The sequence below is a fragment of the Epargyreus clarus genome, unplaced genomic scaffold (genome assembly GCF_041222505.1).
Source record: "Epargyreus clarus isolate Ecla_fem2 unplaced genomic scaffold, WU_Ecla_fem_2.2 ptg000010l, whole genome shotgun sequence".
NCBI lineage: Eukaryota > Metazoa > Arthropoda > Insecta > Lepidoptera > Hesperiidae > Epargyreus > Epargyreus clarus.
This window is the reverse complement of record NW_027332218.1, coordinates 12,215,097-12,236,507: the sequence shown is the minus strand read 5'-3', so window position 1 is coordinate 12,236,507 and position 21,411 is coordinate 12,215,097. Positions and strand designations below refer to the sequence as shown.

At 36.9% G+C, this 21,411-nt stretch overlaps 1 protein-coding gene and 1 long non-coding RNA gene across 2 annotated transcripts; both read left to right on the top strand.

Moving 5' to 3' along the window:
- Positions 1 to 248: 248 nt before the first annotated feature.
- On the top strand, positions 249 to 21,147 carry Cortactin (cortactin). Its single transcript, XM_073077484.1, has 12 exons — positions 249 to 477; positions 3,797 to 3,936; positions 5,313 to 5,399; positions 5,830 to 5,939; positions 6,671 to 6,825; positions 13,484 to 13,649; positions 14,221 to 14,342; positions 14,819 to 14,992; positions 15,536 to 15,604; positions 16,084 to 16,338; positions 16,722 to 16,901; positions 18,429 to 21,147. The coding sequence occupies exons 2-12, from the start codon at positions 3,797 to 3,799 to the stop codon at positions 18,510 to 18,512; spliced, it is 1,542 nt and encodes a 513-aa protein (XP_072933585.1). The 5' UTR covers positions 249 to 477; the 3' UTR covers positions 18,513 to 21,147.
- LOC140745557 (uncharacterized) lies at positions 11,205 to 12,924 on the top strand. The gene is made up of 2 exons (XR_012102670.1): positions 11,205 to 12,368; positions 12,459 to 12,924. It is a non-coding gene; the product is annotated as an uncharacterized LOC140745557 (long non-coding RNA).
- Positions 21,148 to 21,411: the final 264 nt, after the last annotated feature.

Below are 21,411 nucleotides of genomic sequence, written 5' to 3'. Positions count from 1 at the left end.
TAAAAAAAAATCTCAAAGGTATGTGAAGTTTACCAATACGCACTTGGCCAGCGCGGTGGACTATGGCCTAATCCTTCTCATTATGAGAGGAGACCCGTGCCCAGCAGTGGGACAGTAATAGGTTGATGATGATGACCCAATTAAATGAATATATTTACTTGGCGGTATGAAATCTTTGTATCGCTAAACTTGAACGCATGTATTCGCCGTTGTTAAAATTATGTCATTGTCATATTTATGAAATGTCATTATTCTCATTGTTGTCAATGTGAGTGACGCATAGCAGACAGTAGTCGATTCATTGGCGATCATTTCGATTATCTTCTATTCCATTAAACAAACTCCTGTAGGCTGTACAACTTTCTATATCACAAAACCAGTGAATAAAGTGAGCTGAGTCATAAAGTGAAAAGTCAGCAGTGGATGTTGGAAATAGGAGCGTCGCGTGTGGTTGTCTGAAACCGGCTTTCTATCGAGGTATTTAACTTTTTTCGACTATAAAAATGTACTAAAATATAATTTACATGCTACCAAAACATTCTTATGTCTTACAAAGCGTTAACGTGCCACAATTTTACACATTTTGGATGTAACACATCAATACATATTTGGTAATTCAAAATTCATCATACACCTTGATAAAATATACTCCAGCGTTTTTTGGCTACGATAAGGCACGCCTCTAACTTCGCATTAGGTTCATTAAAAGATAACAGATAAAAAGTATTCAAATATTTGTTGCTTATTGATATTTTTATCATTATATTAGTTTTCAAGTTAGTAGTTGTTTACAAAATCGCGAGTGGTTATATAAAATCATATTAATAAATTCATACATATATTTGAAACAATAATTTGCTGAAAATCTTAATGCTCATTAATTACTACTTGCAACTAGAGATGGGCAAAGAACCCGGTTTAAACCCTGTGCAGGGTTTAAACCCAATAAATACCCGTTTATTTCCTCCCACTGGGTATTTATTTGGGTGTTTATAAAATGAGTTAATAAAATCTACACAAAGCTTTTAAAATAGTTCAAATGTTTATTTAATAGATATACTATAGGTTTTTACTGTATTTCTAATGTTTTTACATTTTTAAATATTACATTTTTAGGGGTTCATCTATTTTTATTACCTTTTTAATTATTATTTGTTTGACGAAACAAATAGCGCACAACTAAAACAAATAAGTATACCACTCGTATACTATTGCACAGGTGGTGTGGGAATATGGGCATATAATGTAAAATGTAATTCTTACGTATCTTAATATCTTAATAATTATAGCTTTAAGAAAAAATATATAAACATTATTTTATAGAAAATTTTAAGTGCTACAACTTTGGTCCAAGGTACTTTTCAAATTTAGCTTTATGTTATTTGATTACTATTTTTATGTCTAAATTGACCGGACTATAAAAACTCCTCTATCAAAATGTTTCAATGTCATTTTCTGTAAATTAAGTAGAAAAAAGTTAAAAAAAAAGTCTTCCCAAAGTTTAATCTATTATTGTTATTATCTTTGTTATTTTTGGTTTAACGACAAAAAGTTATAGAACTAAAATTATAGATAAATCAATTTGAAACCATAATTGTTCTTACTAAATTTCTGTGCGACAAATAGTTTGCCTGGTAGAGCGTAAAAACGCTTTGTGCCCCTTTTTTCAAGATGGCGGCCGAGGGACAACAGTTGGGACTCCACAAATTAGGATTTAACTGTACACTAAGCCCTTTACACTAATCATTGACATCTATAAAATATAATTGGGTCTTCGAAAATTGCAACCCAAATGTAACACATCCGAATGGACTATTACAGCGTACTTAAATGAAATATGTGCTTTTAGAGTGCATATTTAGTGAATTGTTTACAATATTATTTTAAAAATGATATTACACGAAGAAAATAAAAATATGAATGACAATAGTTTACACCCGCTGTTTGGGTGTTTATTTGGGTTTAAACCCTATTTCACCCAAAATACCCGGTTTAAACCCGTATCCACCCATTGGGTTTAAACCCTCTGCCCATCTCTACTTGCAACAGAATAAAATCATTATGTACACAGTACTTGGTAAACATACCAGAGTGATGTATTTTATATTACTACATATATCATTCCTTATACTAAAGATAGAACTTTTTGTGGTTTGACACTAGAGGCACCAGTGCCACACCTACTTCTGCTTTACACAAAGTTAAATGTTCTGGTTTGAAGGGTGTGGTAAGTAGAAAATGTGTACTAAGTGAAATTTACATTATGTTCATTTATGAATATTAAAATTGCATAAGTGAGTCATTTTGTGTGGCAAAAATGAGTATTGTTAATTAAGTTTCTATCGTGCTCTTCAAATACATGAGAAAAAAACAGCAAAATCTAATGAACCTATGACTAGTAGTGGAAGTCCACTGCTGGACATAGTCCTTAAAGTTATGGGCTGATGTGTGGGTTGTTGTTGCCAATAATGAATCACTCCTTTTAACTACTCTCAAAAGAACTGCTTTTCAATTTAAAATTGGCATAGAATTTTATCTAGATACATTACAGTAACATACACCCAAAGACGTTGTTGATGGTGATAGAAACCTTTGAGGTTCGACTCTGGCGGCACCACCTCCACACCTATTTCTGCCTCATAACAGTGTTAAACGCTGCTGTGTACTGGTTTGAAAGGTGTGGTATGGGAGATATATTTTCCAATGCGTTCCAGCTTAGTCCTCAAGCGTAGCAGCTCATCTGTGGCCAACCTCAGGTAGGAATATCTAAATCTATTTGGGGTTGATTACAGATATCCATCTTCCACATCCACTTACTATCAAAAAAAAGACATTCAACTATATGAAAAAAGTGTCATGCACAAGGTATAACCAATTGATAATGAGTACTAATGTATAAATGTAACTACACTAACAAATTAGGCTATAAACCTATGTTAGGTGTAAGAATTATAATGAGTAAATAAATAAGTTGTTCCAAAATATATGTTAACCATCAATCAATCCGAGATGATGTCAATATGAAGAGGGATGATAATTAATGTATGAAAATCTTAACCGTATCAGCTCTACAGGGCATTCAATATATTTACGTAAACAATTAGATTACTTAAAGACTAACGATTTGACGTCGAGGTAAATGAGTATTACACCAAATCACAATAATAGAATATTAACAGGAATTTACTTGGTGAAGCCACTTCAGGGAAAAGTTAATTATTACTTTAATCTTCCTGTTAATTTTGTTTATAATGTTGTTGCCTGAATATTTACTAAACTTCATTCTATTATTGCCTGAATATTTACTAAACTTCATTCTATTATAAAGTAGTGTCAACAGATAAGCAGCGCAAGATAGGTGACAAGCTTTATTATGTAAGTTGGTGGTAGAACCCTGTGTGATTTGACTCCGGTGGAATCACTGCATCACCTATTTTTTTATAATATGGGAGTAGCAGATGAGCATTCATTTCACCTGAGTAAGTAGTAAGTGGCTACTGCCGCCCATGGACAGTTGTAATCAACTCCAGATATGACTAGATATTCCTACCTGAGGTTGGCCACAGGTGCGCCTCTACCCTTGCGGACTAAGCTGGAATACTTCGAGAAAGTATGACTCCCTTAACACACCCTTGAAACCAGAACACAGCAACGTTTAACACTTCTGTTAATAGGCAGAAATAGGTGTGGCAGAGTTGCCGCCAGAGTCGAACCACAAAGGGTTTTATCTCCTTTAACATTTTACATACATAGCTTATTTTATTATTGCTGTAGGTATTGTTATTTTTGGTCACAGATGTGGAAAGCAGCGACGGACGTGACCGCACCAGCGCCGGCCGAGGCGGACGATTGGGAGACGGACCCAGACTTCATCAATGACGTCACGGAGCACGAACAGCGCTGGGGGCCTGGCGGACGGCATGTGGAAGCTATTGAGTGAGTATGGTGTTGTTTTTAGAAGATGTTACTTAGTTTTACTGTTCTTTTTTATCGTCGTCGTCAATCCAGTACTGTCGCGTTAAATTTAGGTCTAAAAGAAGTGATAGCTTTGTGGTTAACTCGGCCTCTCGATCGAGAGGTCCAAGATTCAAATACCAGGCCCCTAAATACACCACTGGTTTTTCAAATTTATGTGCGTTTTAGAAATAAATGATCACTTGCTATAACGATGAAGGAAAACATCATGAGGTAACCTGCACGCCCCAGAGTTATCAATGGTGTGTGACGTATACCTATTCGCTCTTGGCCTGCGTGATAAACTAAACCTCTCATAGAGAGGAGGCTCGTGCCTAGTATTGGGACGTAGTACTGGGTTGACGATGATGATATGCTATATTAGGTCGCCATTTCTAAATTTCACGCAGGATGCATGTCTGCGAACTTATCACAGCGTGCAAGTTTGACCGCGAATGACCTGACTGTATGTGAAAGGGGAAATGTGTGGGCTGTACCTTGTCGATATCAATATTGATATTTAAGCAAATGGACAATGCAAGTGAGAACTGTCGTTCGAACCTAGGCGGAATATATTCAAAACTAATCGACGAAGAAACAGTGTGAGGTAATAAAAAAAATGCAAAAGAGCATGCACTCTAAGTGATGGTAAGTGGCAACTGCCGCCCATGGACATCTGCCATCAACGCTAAGATAAGTGTTCTCCCTAAGGTCGATCATAGATACGTTGCTATCACTAAGGATTATTGAAAAGCCTCAGATAAGAATGTATCCCTCACCACACCCTTCATACCAAAACACAGCAGCGCTTTATTGTTTACTGTTGCTATTAGGCAGATATGTGTGTTGTAGTGGTGCTGGAGAAGAACCACAAAGAGTTCTACCACATTCAAAATTCTTCATGATTTCAAAGGTGTGTCAATGTCAGCCAATCTGCATATTTCGTGTCATGTCATTGTCTGTCTGATGTCATGCAATTATGAGCGAAAGTAAACACGACGTTCCTTTACAATTACAATAGACAGACAAACATTGCAACTTTATTTACTAGACTTATAAACTGACTTACAATATGATAATGGTCCCACGTGGCGGAGCGTTTATTGTTGATGTCGGTACATCGGGCGGCCGACAATCAATTAGTTACGGGTTCGATCCCCGGTCAGACACAGATCTAAATTATGAAGGTTTTAGAACCATTTGTGTTTCGACTTCAGACTCCAGGCACCTCACCCACACATTTTTTTTTTGTTGACGAGGGGGAAACCTTCAAAAGGTGTATGCTCGTCTTCTACTCCTATATTATAAAAAAAACAGTTTATTTTGAAAATATCTTTAATATTTCTTTTTTTTTACAGCATGGCGAAGTTAAGGGAGGAAGTCTTCGAGGCTGACAAACAAGCAAAGCAGAAGCAATATGAAGAAGGACCAAAACCTTCCTTTGGGTACGTATTATATACAAAAATTGTTCTATTCTGAAATTAATGTATTGGTGACTGATAAGGATCTACATAAGGACCAATCAGCGAACATCTTTAAATTGATTGAACAGAAATGGTAGTAAAGTATTGTGTATGTTCGCATCCGTAATATGCAACGTGCGACGTTGCGAAACACCATAGGTAAAATCGAAAACTTTCGATTCTTTTTTTGCAGCGTATAAAAATGATATATAGCATACATAAAAGCTTTGCTCATGAAATTTAGCTAAGTAATTGATGGTAGGTCGTTTAACATAAGATCTATTTGGCTGATGCCATACCTACTGTGTTCATACATTTTTTCTGAAGATTTACTTATTATACTTATTATACAGAGTTGTTGAAAAGTGATAAAAATTTTAGATATTTGTATGAAATTGTATTGGTTTTTCAGTTATGGTGGTAAGTTTGGTGTACAGGCAGACAGGATGGATAAATCAGCCGTGGGACACGATTACGTCGGCAAAACTGAGAAACACGTCTCCCAGAAGGATTATGCACAAGGTAAATGAAAACAATTAATTTTAAAATTATAATAATTGAAATATGAAATATAATAATTAACACATCTTTTTTACAGCTTTTAGTGTAATATAGTATATTTTAGCCATTGAGTTGCGTTATTACTTTATTCATTGCAAGGGGAGTTTTAAGGATTTGAGACAAATTTCTAAGGATGATCATGCTATAACATTTAAAAGGTGTTTAAAATCCGAAATAATTATCGACATATGTATGGACCTTTTTAAAAAAATGAGGTAGCAAGCGACCTTGCACTTCGCCTGATGGTAGGTCATCTCTACCGCCCATTGACATCTGTGACCAGCTCTGTATAGAATAGAAGCACTATCTGAAATTGAATATAGATGGTTCGTAACTAAACACATCCTAAACACTAAGATGAGCTTCATATATAAGTCAGCCGACGTCTGCACCCTTCCACCAAAACCAAAACAGCTATAGGCGACAAATAGGTATGATGGTGGTACCTTGACTAACCAAACTAATTCAAAGATTCCAATTACCCAAACGGATTCTACTTATCGAAGATTCGATCTTTTGGATAAAAATATCGCAAGTCGATCTTTTCGAAAAAAGGTATAATCTCAAAGGTTCGTGAATCTACCAATACGCACTTGGCCAGCGCGGTGGACTATGGCCTGATCCTTCTCATTCTGACAGGAGACCCGTGCCCGGCAGAGGGACAATAATGGGTTGATGATGATGTTGTGCAGGTTTCGGCGGCAAGTTCGGCGTGCAGACGGACCGCATGGACGCGTGCGCGGTGGGGCACGACTACGTGGGCGCGGTGGACAAGCACGCCTCGCAGTCCGACTACTCGCGCGGCTTCGGCGGCAAGTACGGCGTGCAGACCGACAGGGTTGATAAGGTACAATCTTTTATCTGTTTTGGCACACTTATCTTTTTAATATTTTTTTAAGATAATCTAATTTTCATTTTATTTCTATAACAACATATTTATTTATTTATTTATTTATGCACACATGATAATTCATACAAAAGACTTATAAATAAAATGTCGTGCAAAGGTACTGCTTATTCCTAACGAAATATCTTCCAGCAGACCTGTAAAAGGAGATGGGTTAACAAATGGTGGATATGCGCGCACGAGACTGTATAAAGATATGTTATTATATATTTTAATCATACATTACATACATATAATATTGAATAACGCATGGAATGATATTTGACCTATAAATAAACGTACATATATAGATATAGTTACATAAAGAAAACGGTGTATAATGATTTGATTAATACTCATTTTGCTAAGGAGAAGTAGTGTTCTTTTACTCTCTTTTTAAAAGTTGATATGTTCTTAGACTCTCTTATGTTTGGTGGAAGCGAATTCCACAGTCTGACTGCATGAACAGTGAAGGATTTGGAATAGGAACTGGTTTTATGAGGCGGGAAACGAAGGAGAGATTTTAGGTGTGTTCTACAAGGAGCAATAGCGGGACGTGCATAGGAGAAACGCTCTCGCAGGTAAGTTGGGGATGTTGGGCTGTTAAGGATATTAAATAGCAAACATAAAATTCTGGTGTTTCTGCGAAGGCGGATTGGGAGCCACTTGAGATCCTTGCGAAGATGAGAAACATGGTCGTACTTACGAATGCCAAAAATAAATCGAATGCATAGGTTTTGCAAGCGCTCAAGTTTGTTTAGTAGCTCCTCTGTAGCATCCAGATAGCAGGCATCAGCGTAATCTATGATAGGTTGAATTAGAGTCTGAGCTAGAGTAATTTTAGTTTTCAAGGGCAATACACCTTGGAGGCATTTTATCGAATGAAGGGAATAGTGCACCTTCCGACTGACTTCATTGACGTGAGCATTCCAAGAGAAAGTGGAATTAATTACAAGCCCAAGATCTTTCACTGTTTCACTATAGGGTATAAGCGAACCATCAACATTTACTGATGCCAAAGTTGAAAAATCTATGAGGCTGCGAGCATGCCTACTGCCAATTATAATGGCCTGCGTCTTGAGTGGGTTAACCCGGAGACCAAAGGACTTGGACCATTCAACCACACGACGTATGTTATCGTTCATGGAGGTGATGGCCAAGTCAGTTTCTGCCGCGTTGAAGTGAAGGTACAGTTGCAAATCGTCAGCGTAACGATGGTATTTACAAGAAATTACAGAACTGATAGAATTAATACGCGGTACGTCTCTAAAACTGCTTAGGTCTTATCTAGATAATAGAGTACAACGAGTTCAGGTAAAGGGACACAAATCGTTAGGTTCTGGTGTTAAAGTAGGCGTCCCACAAGGCTCTATTCTGGGGCCATTCTTGTTTTTGGTATACATTAATGATCTACCGTATGTAATGCAGGACTTATCAAAGGTTGTGTTGTTTGCTGACGATACTTCCTTAATATTTAAAGTTAAAAGACAATCTAACGACGTGAGCGCTGTCAATAAAGCACTTGACATAATTCACAACTGGTTTAGCGCAAACAATCTTGTATTAAATAATAAAAAGACTAAATGTGTCCGATTTGCTCTGCCTAATGTTAAAAAGCTGACGATGAATGTTACCCTTAACAATGATCACTTAGAATTTGTAGATGAAACAGTTTTCTTAGGGATAAATTTAGATTCTAAACTACAATGGAGCCCTCAGATAGCAAAGTTATGTAGTAGACTTAGTTCGGCAGCCTATGCGGTAAAGAAGATAAGACATCTTACCGATATACCAACCGCTAGGCTTGTTTACTTTAGTTATTTTCATAGCATTATGTCTTACGGTATTCTGCTGTGGGGTAACGCTGCTAGCATAGATGTCATTTTTATACTTCAAAAACGTGCAATTAGAGCCATTTATAGTCTTCGCCCCCGTGAGTCCTTACGAGAACTGTTTAAATCTATAAATATTTTGACAGTGCCTAGTCAATATATTTATGAAAATATCTTATATGCTCGCAAAAATTATTCTTCTTTGGAAAAAAATTATAATAGGCACAGTCATAATACTAGAAATAAAGATAAATTGGCCATACCTCAATTTAGATTAAGCAAGGTGTGTAATTCTTTTATGGGGAACTGTATTCGTTTCTACAATAAAATACCAAAAGACATTATCGATCTATCCGAGAAAAGGTTTAAATCTACTATAAAATTAACTTTATGTAAAAAAGCTTATTATAATGTAAATCAGTATTTAAATGATAAATCCGTATGGTATGACAACTCCAGCTCCAACATCAAAAATTAATTATATGTACCACTATGTAAAATTGTATATTATTTACTCTTTAAAAGATGCAAATATGCACACGTATGGAGTTTCTTGCGCCGCTTCTTCTCCATAGCGAAATACCTTCCGAAGCGGTGGTAGTTTGTTGACTTTCAAAAAGTATTCTATATGAATCAATTTTGAATAAATGAGATTTGAAATTTGAAATTTGAATTTGAAATAAACAATGAGAAGAGTAATGGAGAGAGAACGCCACCCTGAGGCACACCCGCATGCAATTCATATGAGTTCGAGAAAGAATTATCCACACGAACACGTTGCGAGCGGCCCCGAAGATATGAGTCAAACCATGAGATAGTGGTTGAAGAAATATTAATGGATTGGAGGATTCCTAAAAGAATATCGAAGTCTACTGAAGAAAAGGCATTGCTGAAATCTAGTAATACTAATAGAGTGAGTTGCCTATCCTCTACGGCCCAGCGTATGTCTTCAGTTACTTTCAACAAAGCTGTACAAGTACTGTGGTTTTGCCGAAAACCAGATTGGAAAGAGTTGAGAGACTTATTAGCGGATAGAAAGGAAGATAACTGAGTGTGAACTATGTGCTCAAAGACTTTGGAAAGGTAAGGTAAGATGGAGATAGGTCGAAAATGAGATAGCATTGAAGGAGAAGTAATCTTGGGAAGAGGGATAATGTGAGCCTCTTTCCACGCCGTTGGGAAAATACTTAAGGACAGGGATTCGTTGAAAATATGAGTAAGTACAGGGAGAATAGATGGAAGAATAGGTAATATCATCTTTGAGCACAAGTTATCATTGCCAACAGAAGTAGAAGAAATAGCTAAAACAGTTTTTTTTACAATTTCCTCTGAAAGGGTAGAGAGGCAAAAACAGGGACACTGTGGTCTTGGCAACCCAGCCAGTGCCGCAAGTGTCTGGGATTTGATGTAAGGGTCAATATTATAAGCGGATTGGGAAAAGTAATTATTTAACTCACTTAAATCAAGATCCCTACACGCAGCACTGGGGGATTTACCGATACCGACAGATTTTAGGAACCTCCAAACATCGGTTGTACTTTTATTATTAAGTGAATTATGGAAATAGCGTCTCTTTGCATCTTTACAAAGACGATTGCAACGGTTGCGTAAAATTTTATAAGCAGACAGATTATGCTCTGAGGGATGTTTCTTGTACCTCCTTTTCGCTTTATCACGACGTGCCATTATTTCTTTAATTTCTGGAGATATCCATGGAGCAGGCTTCCGCTTAACCTTAACACGTCGCAGTGGGGCATGCTTGTCATACAGGCCAAGGATGACTGTCGTAAGAGTGTTCACTTTCCCATCAATGCTACAGTCGCTATACACCTGGGACCAGTTTAAATTATTAGCATCATATCATAATGCCTCCAGATCCATGCCCTTGTAATTACGAAGAAGAAGAAATTGAGAATTACGCTTCGGGGTACGGATACGGTAAGGGAGATAAACCAAGTCATGATAAGAAAACGAAGCAGCGAGTTGCCCATAATTAACAACATTACTGGGAGATGAAACGATCAGCAGATCTAGAAGCGAAGGAGTACAGTTAGGAAAATTATGAGTAGCGGAAAGTGGTAAGAGTTCGAGATAAACAGAGTTTAATAAAGATGTAAGTTTAGAAGAACGAGAGTCTTTTTTAAGTAAACATGTATTAAAGTCTCCCGTGAGTATAATATGATCATATATAGGACGTAAGTCATTAAGGATTAAATCGAGCTGGGTAAAATAATCAACGGTGAGATCGGGACTATAAAAAACAGAGAGCAGAATTTTTATTTTGTTAATTAGTAATTCAATAAATATATATTCTGCTGAATGAGTATACTCGGAAGGAGACGCACTGACGACTTTATAAGGAATGCCAGTACGTAGATAGATGGCAACACCACCACATCCTTTACCGATCCGATCGTTTCTAATAAGATCAAATCCAGGTAACGCATATTGCGCAGAAGGTAGTGAAGGCTTGAGAAAAGTCTCATGCAGTGTTATCGTGCCAAGAGAATCACTATCGACACTAACAAAACTATCTTGAGTGGATGAACAGGAGTAAAAGCTATCATTTAAATGAATATCAGCCAGATCATTCATATTTTAAATAATATATAAATATATTTACCGGTATAAATATAAAAGAAGATAATAATTATAACAATATATGTACTTAAATAATATAACCAAAAATAATAATAAGAATACAACAAAAAACACTAATCAATTAGCGCATAACACCTGCCACCCTCCCTGTTCACTGGTACTGCAGAAAAAATTACATACTACGGCGTGTCACAGAACAAAACTTATTCAAAAATACAAAAACGAAGAAACAAATTAGATGTACCAGTATTACAGATCTTATGTCTATACAATATTATAATATGATATTTAAGAAATATAAAAAAAAAGGTATCGAAGACAAAAATAAAAATAAATGTATAAATCACAAATTCTGAACGAAGCGACATACATTAGTATATGACAAAGTCTTTATCACTGTCAGCTGTCACTTGTCATTACTGAGTAAAAACTTTGAGATGTCAATTGTCGTGCCAAAGTTACTCTTGCAGCTAATTATCACCTTAAAAAATAAGCAATTAAAGCATTTATTAGGTTAAAATACTGAGTGAAGTGGATAAAGTTAATTTTATAATTAGTCAAGTACCGACAATAGCTGCAGGTCAACAACAAACTATAGTACGACCAAATAAGAAGACATCATTCGGGAACTATTGTAAATCACCATCAACAACAAAACATAATGGGTGTTTCAATTACGTCTGCGAGCCTTCCTGGGTGGAATTACATTTGTCTTGTGTGTGGTAGTTCTCGGCGACGATTCTTGAGTCCCCTCTGCACAATCTGGACTAGTAGGAAATTGAGATGTCAGCTGCTGGAGATCACCCATGGACTCGATTTTCCGCCTAGACTTATCGGGAAGGATGATGCATATCTTCCCTTCGGCCGTCCAGCACTGTCTAGTGCCAAAATGGTTGCGGGCAGCCATAAAGACTTGGTGCCGTGACTTGGTCAGGAACTCCGAGATAGTAATGCCGGTACCTTTCAATGCAGTTTTACTATCCCAGACTAGATGCCTATGTTCCACATCATGAAATCTTATAAGCACCGGTCTAGTCTTAGTTTGTGAGGCACCCAGACGATGGCAAACTTGTAAGTGGTCTAATTTTATATCTGTCAACTTAAGTTGGTCGGATAATACTTTGATAACTGCATCATGTACCTTCTCGCTTGATTTCTCAGGTAACCCATGAAGAAGGAACACCTTCCTCCTCATAGCAGTCTCATGCCTATCGATGCCAAGAGTGAGAAGCTCAATTTGTGACTTCATAGTTGACAGTGTTTCCCACACAAAGGATTTAAAATCATAGGACTCACGGGCCAATGCTGAGATGTCCGGCTGTGTGGACCCCGCTGCAGTGGTGACTTTCTGCAACTTCTCTTCATAATCCCTCATGCTAGAACTGAATAATTTCTCCAGTTTGTCCATGTTGTTGACTAGTTGGTTGTCCATATTGTAGTGACAAGTGATTACAGTATTAGTGACCGTAGATAGTGAAACGTGAATTTACAGTGAAAACAGGTGGGTTTGGCAAGTATCTAGAACATGTAGTATTGTAGTATGTAATGTTATTATTAATTTAAATATACAAAATTCTAAGAGCACAAAAATTCGCGTGTTTACGTTTTCCTACCCACACAGGAAAAATATTTTTTATTTTTGTCACTTTGAAGTTGTCTTTTATAAAGCTTTAGGACATGGGTCTCTGGGTCTGTCCTTGGGCATATTTGCTATTCTCGTTGGTATACACAGATCGACATTAATAGGATTTCTCCCATTCATTGAAGTGTCTCATGATTTCGTGTCTTTCTATTGCCCACTTTTGCACATAAGTGTGAACTAATGGTGAAGTCAAAAAGATACTCCATCAGCTTGTGTGGATAAGAAGCCAACTTTTGTCAAAATTATGAAAGCAATAAGACCTTTGCCAAGGTTTGACAAATGAGAACAAAACACTTTCGTGCTCATATCACCTAACCTATCCAACTGCAAATCTAAAAGGCCTTCGTCAAGACTTTGACGTTCGCTATTCAACACCAACAAAGCACTGTCATGACCAACAGTTATCACCTATCCAATTGCTGACCTCATCTGATATTGCTTAACTTTGTAAAATGGTATCCATTTACAAAAACGGTGGGGACTGTGCGTTCTTTTTCAGTTAATAATAAAAAATGCGTGTAAATTGTAAATAAATTTATTTCAGAGCGCCGCCGGCTGGGATCACAAGGAACAAGTGGAGAAACATTCCTCACAAACTGATTACTCAGTGGGCTTCGGAGGCAAATTCGGTGTCCAGGAGGATAGGAAAGACGCCAGCGCGGTCGGCTGGGACCACAAGGAATCCACGCAAACCCATAATTCACAAAAAGGTATCTAAATATATAACTCTAAGGTGACAGGCTGACATAGTGATCTATCAACGCACAGCCCAAGAAAGGATTTTGATCAATTCTACCCAAGGGAATACCAAGGGAACCTATTCTACCAAGGGAATAAAATAGGGGATGAAAGTTTGTATAAATCTTCTTAGTTAATAATATTGCTTCGTAACGCGAGCCGCGAAGCCGCGGGCAAAAGCTCGTGGATAATAAAATTTGTGTAGAGGATTCAAAATTCAAAAATGTACATTGTACGTGTAATAGATATAGTGTCATATCGCGTACTGCCATGTATACATGCATGTTTGAACACGTATTCATTGACACGTGTGTGCGTGCATACATATGAACGTAGACACGTATGTATACACACACATACACGTATAATGTAGGTGCATTTATGTAAAATTCGCACAAAATAAACATTGAATGTGTATGACACACATACATACATAGTTTAACACATCAATTTTGTACGTAAAAGAAAAATCTCAATATATTATTATTATTATTATTATATTAATATAATTATTATTATATTAATATAAAATGCAATTGGCAGATTATGCCATTGGCTTCGGTGGCAAGTTCGGGGTACAGACAGACAGACAAGATGCTTCGGCGGTGGGCTGGGACCATCAGGAGAAGACACCGGCACACGCTAGCCAGCTAGATCACAAGAAGGTATGTATAGTCCGCGTAAAACTGCCAGTCCGCTCTGAATATAGAAATGAATCGCGTCGCCATAGCAAATTGTACGACTACACCAACTTCAGAGCGGACTAGCAGTTTGGCGCGAACTATAACACACTGTTAAGTGATAGCCTCGTGGTTGTAAATCGGCCTCTCGTTTAGGGGGTCCGACGTTCAAATGCTGGCCAAGTGCGTATTAGTGGACTTCACAGACTGTTGAGGACTTTTTTAAAAGATCTCTCATGTGTGCAGGTTTCCTGACGATGTTTAACTTCACCGTTAAAGTAAGTGATAAGTAATTTCTAATACGCACATAACTTTGAAAGGTGCATGCCCGGCATTCGAACCTTTCAAGCAAGAGGCCGATTGTCAACCGCTCATATTTGGTTGTATATTAATATTTAATATATTTATAGAGTAGGGTAAGATATTTGATTTTAAAATGGAATCTAATAATCTTTTTCTAGGGTTTCGGAGGCAAGTTCGGCATAGAAACAGACAGAGTGGACAAATGCGCACATCGTTTCGATGAAGTGGAGAAGGTTGGCACCAACTACACGAAGCAGAGGCCCGACATCGGTGGTGCGAAGCCCTCCTCTATTCGGGCCAAGTTTGAGAATATGGCCAAGGAGAAGGAACAGGTATGGATCTTAAGTTAAGCATAGAATTCATTTAAGAAGAAAGGTAGGTGTTCTAAATTAATTGAAATAATAAGGAAAAAATATTATTGTGATAATTGCAACACAAATGAAATTACAGAAAGACACAAAAAATAAAACAAAATAACAAGAAAAACAAACAAAAAAGGACAATAAAAAATATACATAATTTTTTTACTATAATATGTGTTGCAATGTCTGCGAAAAGGGACACACTCAGGGACAAAATTGTTGTGATTTTAATGTTGTGATGACCGCTTGGTGTAAGAGGGCGCCACTTGTATTGCAGACTCGTTGGTAGTTTAAGATTATTAATTTCGCATTAATATTTTATGTTACAATTTACAAAATCCATCTTCGGAAAGTTTTTAGACAGACAAAGTAAATGTAGTAACATTTTACTCCTTATTTCGTCCAAAAATGTGATCATTTAATTATTACTTTATTGTTTTTTATGAAATTACATATAAATAAAATACATACAAATAAAATATAAAAAAAATATAATTGATTCTTACATTTTAGGAAGCCTTGCAGTCGGTACAAAGGATAAGGCAGGAGCGACAACAGCTGGACAAGAGCTTATCAGAGAAGGTAAATATTTTAATATTTTTTCAGACGTTAGATATATTTTTTTACAATTTAAAGTCAAAAAAAGTAATCTGCATTACTTCTGATAATAGCAGATACAAGGCATGAAGTGGCAAAACCCGCCAAATCCATGTTCTGAAGTTGTAGCGAGCAGGTGTAGTCATACAATTTGCTATGGCGATGCGATTCATTTCTATATTCAGAGTGGACAAGCAGTTTTACGCAAACTATACTTAAGTCCGTTTGTAACCTCAAAGGGGCGGCAAAATTCATTTAGGACCTAGGGAGTCTTCTGATATATCTTATGATACTTTTTACTAACTTAAATAATAAATTTGTAGTTATCATATATTTTAAACATTGTAGGAGGTAGGTAGGTAGTAACTATTAGATGACTTAACATCAACAAATGTCTTCCAGGAAAAAGAAAGGTTTGGTTAGGTTAGATTTAAGATGACTTTTAACATCAAAAAATCTTCCAGGAAAAAGAACGGCTAGCCAAAGAGAAACCAGAACCAGAAGAGACTGTCGCTCCACCGAAGCAACAAGAAGTAATAAAGAGGAAGCAAGAAGTAGTAGAGAAGAGTGAGACAGTAGATGTAGTGCCCGCTGAGGTGGCAACTCCCGCTCCCCAGAGCCCTCCGGAGCCACAGAGTGTGGTGCAGGGGAACCTGCCGGATGTGACCCTGGTTGGTGATAAGGGGGAGGTGGAAACTGAAAAGGAACATAGGGAAGAGGTGAGTAAAAATGATCATAGTCTATAAGTATTTAATCTATATCGTTTGATTTTATTGCGAAAGTTAAATTGAATCTATAAATTTTTAGAAAAATGGTGGCCATTTTGCCTTTTTGTGGACAATTTCCTTAAATCTCATTAACATCTACATTGAACGTACCAGGCACGGATAGTGGTGGTCCGTAGTTTTAATATTGTATAGATAGGTAACCATTATATTGTTTTTCTGGGCCCATATTTCGTACGTTCAGAGCGTGGAGACATAAATGACTGTTTATTTACTGGTCCCGTTTTAGTATGTGTGAAGTAGAAACAAGTATTATTTACATATAAATCAACTAAAAGTTAAAAGACGAAAATGTTACCATTCGTCGTTGGTTTCAGATGTGTCGTCAGCCGACGATCGTGGTGTCGCCGGTGGGCTGGGAGGGCGGCGACGCGGAGGCGGGCGACGAACAGGACGACGAGGACGGATACACCGCCAGAGCGCTCTACGACTACCAGGCCGCCGCGCCCGACGAGATCTCCTTCGACCCCGACGACCTCATCACCAACATCGTCATGGTCGGTACACACACACACCCCGCACACTACCAGGCCGCCGCGCCCGACGAGATCTCCTTCGACCCCGACGACCTCATCACCAACATCGTCATGGTCGGTACACACACACACCCCGCACACTACCAGGCCGCCGCGCCCGACGAGATCTCCTTCGACCCCGACGACCTCATCACCAACATCGTCATGGTCGGTACACACACACACCCCGCACACTACCAGGCCGCCGCGCCCGACGAGATCTCCTTCGACCCCGACGACCTCATCACCAACATCGTCATGGTCGGTACACACACACACCCCGCACACTACCAGGCCGCCGCGCCCGACGAGATCTCCTTCGACCCCGACGACCTCATCACCAACATCGTCATGGTCGGTACACACACACACCCCGCACACTACCAGGCCGCCGCGCCCGACGAGATCTCCTTCGACCCCGACGACCTCATCACCAACATCGTCATGGTCGGTACACACACACACCCCGCACACTACCAGGCCGCCGCGCCCGACGAGATCTCCTTCGACCCCGACGACCTCATCACCAACATCGTCATGGTCGGTACACACACACACCCCGCACACTACCAGGCCGCCGCGCCCGACGAGATCTCCTTCGACCCCGACGACCTCATCACCAACATCGTCATGGTCGGTACACACACACACCCCGCACACTACCAGGCCGCCGCGCCCGACGAGATCTCCTTCGACCCCGACGACCTCATCACCAACATCGTCATGGTCGGTACACACACACACCCCGCACACTACCAGGCCGCCGCGCCCGACGAGATCTCCTTCGACCCCGACGACCTCATCACCAACATCGTCATGGTCGGTACACACACACACCCCGCACACTACCAGGCCGCCGCGCCCGACGAGATCTCCTTCGACCCCGACGACCTCATCACCAACATCGTCATGGTCGGTACACACACACACCCCGCACACTACCAGGCCGCCGCGCCCGACGAGATCTCCTTCGACCCCGACGACCTCATCACCAACATCGTCATGGTCGGTACACACACACACCCCGCACACTACCAGGCCGCCGCGCCCGACGAGATCTCCTTCGACCCCGACGACCTCATCACCAACATCGTCATGGTCGGTCGTATTTATCGTATTTATTCCCGAAACAAGAAAGGCGTGAATAAACTATGAGTCATTTATTTTGGACCGCATATTGCCGAACCTACGTTGTGTTCCGAACTCAGTCCTTTACCCTTTAACAAAGCTATAGCGAGTTAGATACGTCAATGTACTTCCAAGACAAAAATATAAGGTAGTGCAAATATGAATTCATATGAAGAAATTAATACAGAATTAAGACGGTAAGTTTTCGTATATGCCAAGCTCACAAAAAAGTTCCTATGTTATAGATCTATCCATCATCATACAGAATTGCCATGAAATTCATTAATTTTAATTATACCATATAGTATAGGTATATATATTTGTGTACTTATGTATATGTAATCGTAGAACGTATAATTATAAAGTTTATTTCTTTTCAAGATCGACGAGGGCTGGTGGCAAGGACTTTGTAAAGGCGCGTACGGACTGTTCCCGGCGAATTACGTACAACTTCAAGACAAGTAACCGTATGTGGAATCACCTTTACATTCCTGTTTCCTGTTTTATATCTTGTGGAGTTGGATGCCAACAATATAATGCTTTACTATAGATGTAAGCGCAGATCACGTATCGAATAGAAATGGCAATTGTACACTTAGAAAGAAAATATGGAAAATCGAATTATTAATTCGAAAAATATACATAATTATGAATGTATTCGGTATATACAGAACTAAACCGTAGGCATAAAAAGTACGATTAAAAAACAAATTGTAGGCATAATAAATAAACAAAAATAGTATCAAAAATCATAAATCAAATGTCGATTATACGATTATTCGATGCATATTATAAAGTGATATTATAAAGTAATATATTTAACAAAAACATTTTTAACACTGTTAAAAACGCACAATTTATGTTGTTTCCACTAATAAAATAACGAAATTATATTTTTATTACACAATTCATATTAAAATCCAGATCTTGAACACAATAGTTATTACACTACACTTATTACTTACGCATTATTTTTCGAAAAGCGACGAAACTCTTTCTATTTAATATGTGATCTGTGGTATTAAGAAATAACATAGTTTTCTGTGTATATTTATGAGTATTTTTGTATGCTTTAATATTTCGTTATTGAAAAAATCAAGATACTTTTTCTAAACTGGAATGGCGAAAACTTATTTATTTTGTCATAATACTACGATTATTTTAAACAACAGTAAAAAATACAATATCTTTTTTCTTAAATAAATTCTTACGTGATACTCAATGTTTCACTTACAGTTGAAAATAATATTCTAATATTAAAAAATAAACATTATTTTTTAAATAAATTATCATTATTTAAAAAAAAATAACTTTGCTCATAGTTATAAAGATAGAAAATAGACTATGATTATCATTTATATTTTGGAAAATAACTTCATAATTTACATTGTTTTTGACATTTCTAAACTTATTTTATCTTTAATTGACTTATTATTTACTCGCGTATTTTTTATGTTACTTTTCTGTATTGTATTCGCTCATGTAGTCATGTATTGTGTAATCTTTTTCAAGTATTCAGATTCTATTGGATTATTTCTGTGTCCATCTATTTTTTAATTATACATAGTTTTCATTTATAATTGTTAGTATTTATGGTAGTGCCTATTAAAAATATATTTTTTTATTTTACATTTCACATAAAAGTACAAATTCGTATATTCACCATTATAGACGAAAATAGGAATCATATTTTCGGCATATTAAGAATTATAAACAAATTACATTATTATGTTAAAATTATTATAAAAAAAAAATAATTCATTTACTAATGATTATTAATAAATGTAATTAAACATTTCATGAACTTTCTTTTTAATTAATGTGTATCAAAATGTATTTTAATTAAAAAACAGATGGGCGTAGAAATCATGCTTTCGGACTTCGTATTTATCTTTTATGCAAATTAATAGACTTAAGGTACTTATGAAACTTAGGGACATAACCTCATTTTATGGAATTTCTTAGGAATTTATTAATAATATACATCATATTGCCTAATTGTAAGGAAATGCATTTCCAGAAATATACATACTAATGAAGATAATACTTATGTTACTCTTGTTACATAGAAATTATATCTATACACATAATAAAATGAAGCGTCTATCTGTAGTTTCAAAATATTCCAAATGCCAAACTGTTGACTATTTTTATGTCTTTCTAACTTAGGGTTTGGCTATGTTTATATCTACAAACATGGAACGTATCAGGCACGAGCCGTGGCAGACAAAATCAATTTTTCTAAACAATATTTTGACATATACGGCCCGTGTCTGTGTTACGGTAGGAATAACATATACCTACTATAATACTCATTGTAAAAGAAAATACTGTTTTGTCTGTCACGGCACTTGTCTGATACGGTCTATGTCTGTACATATAAACTAATCTCTAGTCTTCGGAAAATACTCTACCAATTTGACTGGAACTCAGAAAGTTTAAACGCTGATTTGAAAACCCTGAGTGCATTTGTACAGGGACGCTCATTTTAAATAATAAAATAATAATATTGATTAGTATACAATCTGCATATATACAGTATGTTGTTAATCGTTGACATGACTTTAATAGATATTTGTATTAACGTAGTATTTAAGGTAAAGAAAAATAAATTATGACAAATAAATATATACAGGCTGATTTTTTTTTGCTAGCTACATTTTCTATTTTATAATAAATATGTAACAATTTTTAATGAAACTAAATCTTTTTTCAAATTATTATATTTAATTTTGCGCGTAGTAAACTTATGAATGGCTGTTAAAACATTCTTGAGGCTTTTCTAAGTTATAAGCTTAAACTTTATGTACAAATATAAAGGGTGTTGTTTAAAAATGTAAATAAATATATTTTCTCATTTTAATCATGTACGTGAAATTTTGAAAATGTCTTCAAAATCCTTTTTAATTAAAATTATAACAAGCAATTATAGAACAAATAGTCATATCTTTAGAGACTGAATTTGCTTACATATATTAAATTGAAAATAAAATATGATTGTTTAAAAAAGTATATAACCATTGTTAATTATAAAAATAACTACATCCGTTTTCCATTTAATAATTGCTTTTGTCAAATTTTCTATTATTGGATTGAAATTAGATGTATTTTAATAATATGACATCGATTCCCACGTATTTAATAACATTGAATGACCCTAAGCGGTTAATATGAAAATGATTTGTGAATAGCGAAGATGCGGCTCGAAGGACCACTTTTTCTTTATATGGAAAGCTTCGTTGTATTGATAAGAGATGGCGTCACACATCAACATTCTATAAATATTTTGCTTCAAACTAACTGGAACTTTCATACCATACTTTTATCGGTTTAATATGGCATGGGTTATTTTAAAATGAGCAGA

What these genes read in the sequence shown, in the direction of transcription:
- Cortactin (XM_073077484.1), top strand. Translation starts at nt 3,797, where the DNA reads ATGTGGAAAGCAGCGACGGACGTGACCGCACCAGCGCCGGCCGAGGCG. An exon ending in CGGCATGTGGAAGCTATTGA is followed by an intron (nt 3,937 to 5,312) that starts GTGAGTATGGTG and finishes TTTTTTTTACAG; the next exon opens with CATGGCGAAGTTAAGGGAGG. An exon ending in GCCAGCTAGATCACAAGAAG is followed by an intron (nt 14,343 to 14,818) that starts GTATGTATAGTC and finishes ATCTTTTTCTAG; the next exon opens with GGTTTCGGAGGCAAGTTCGG.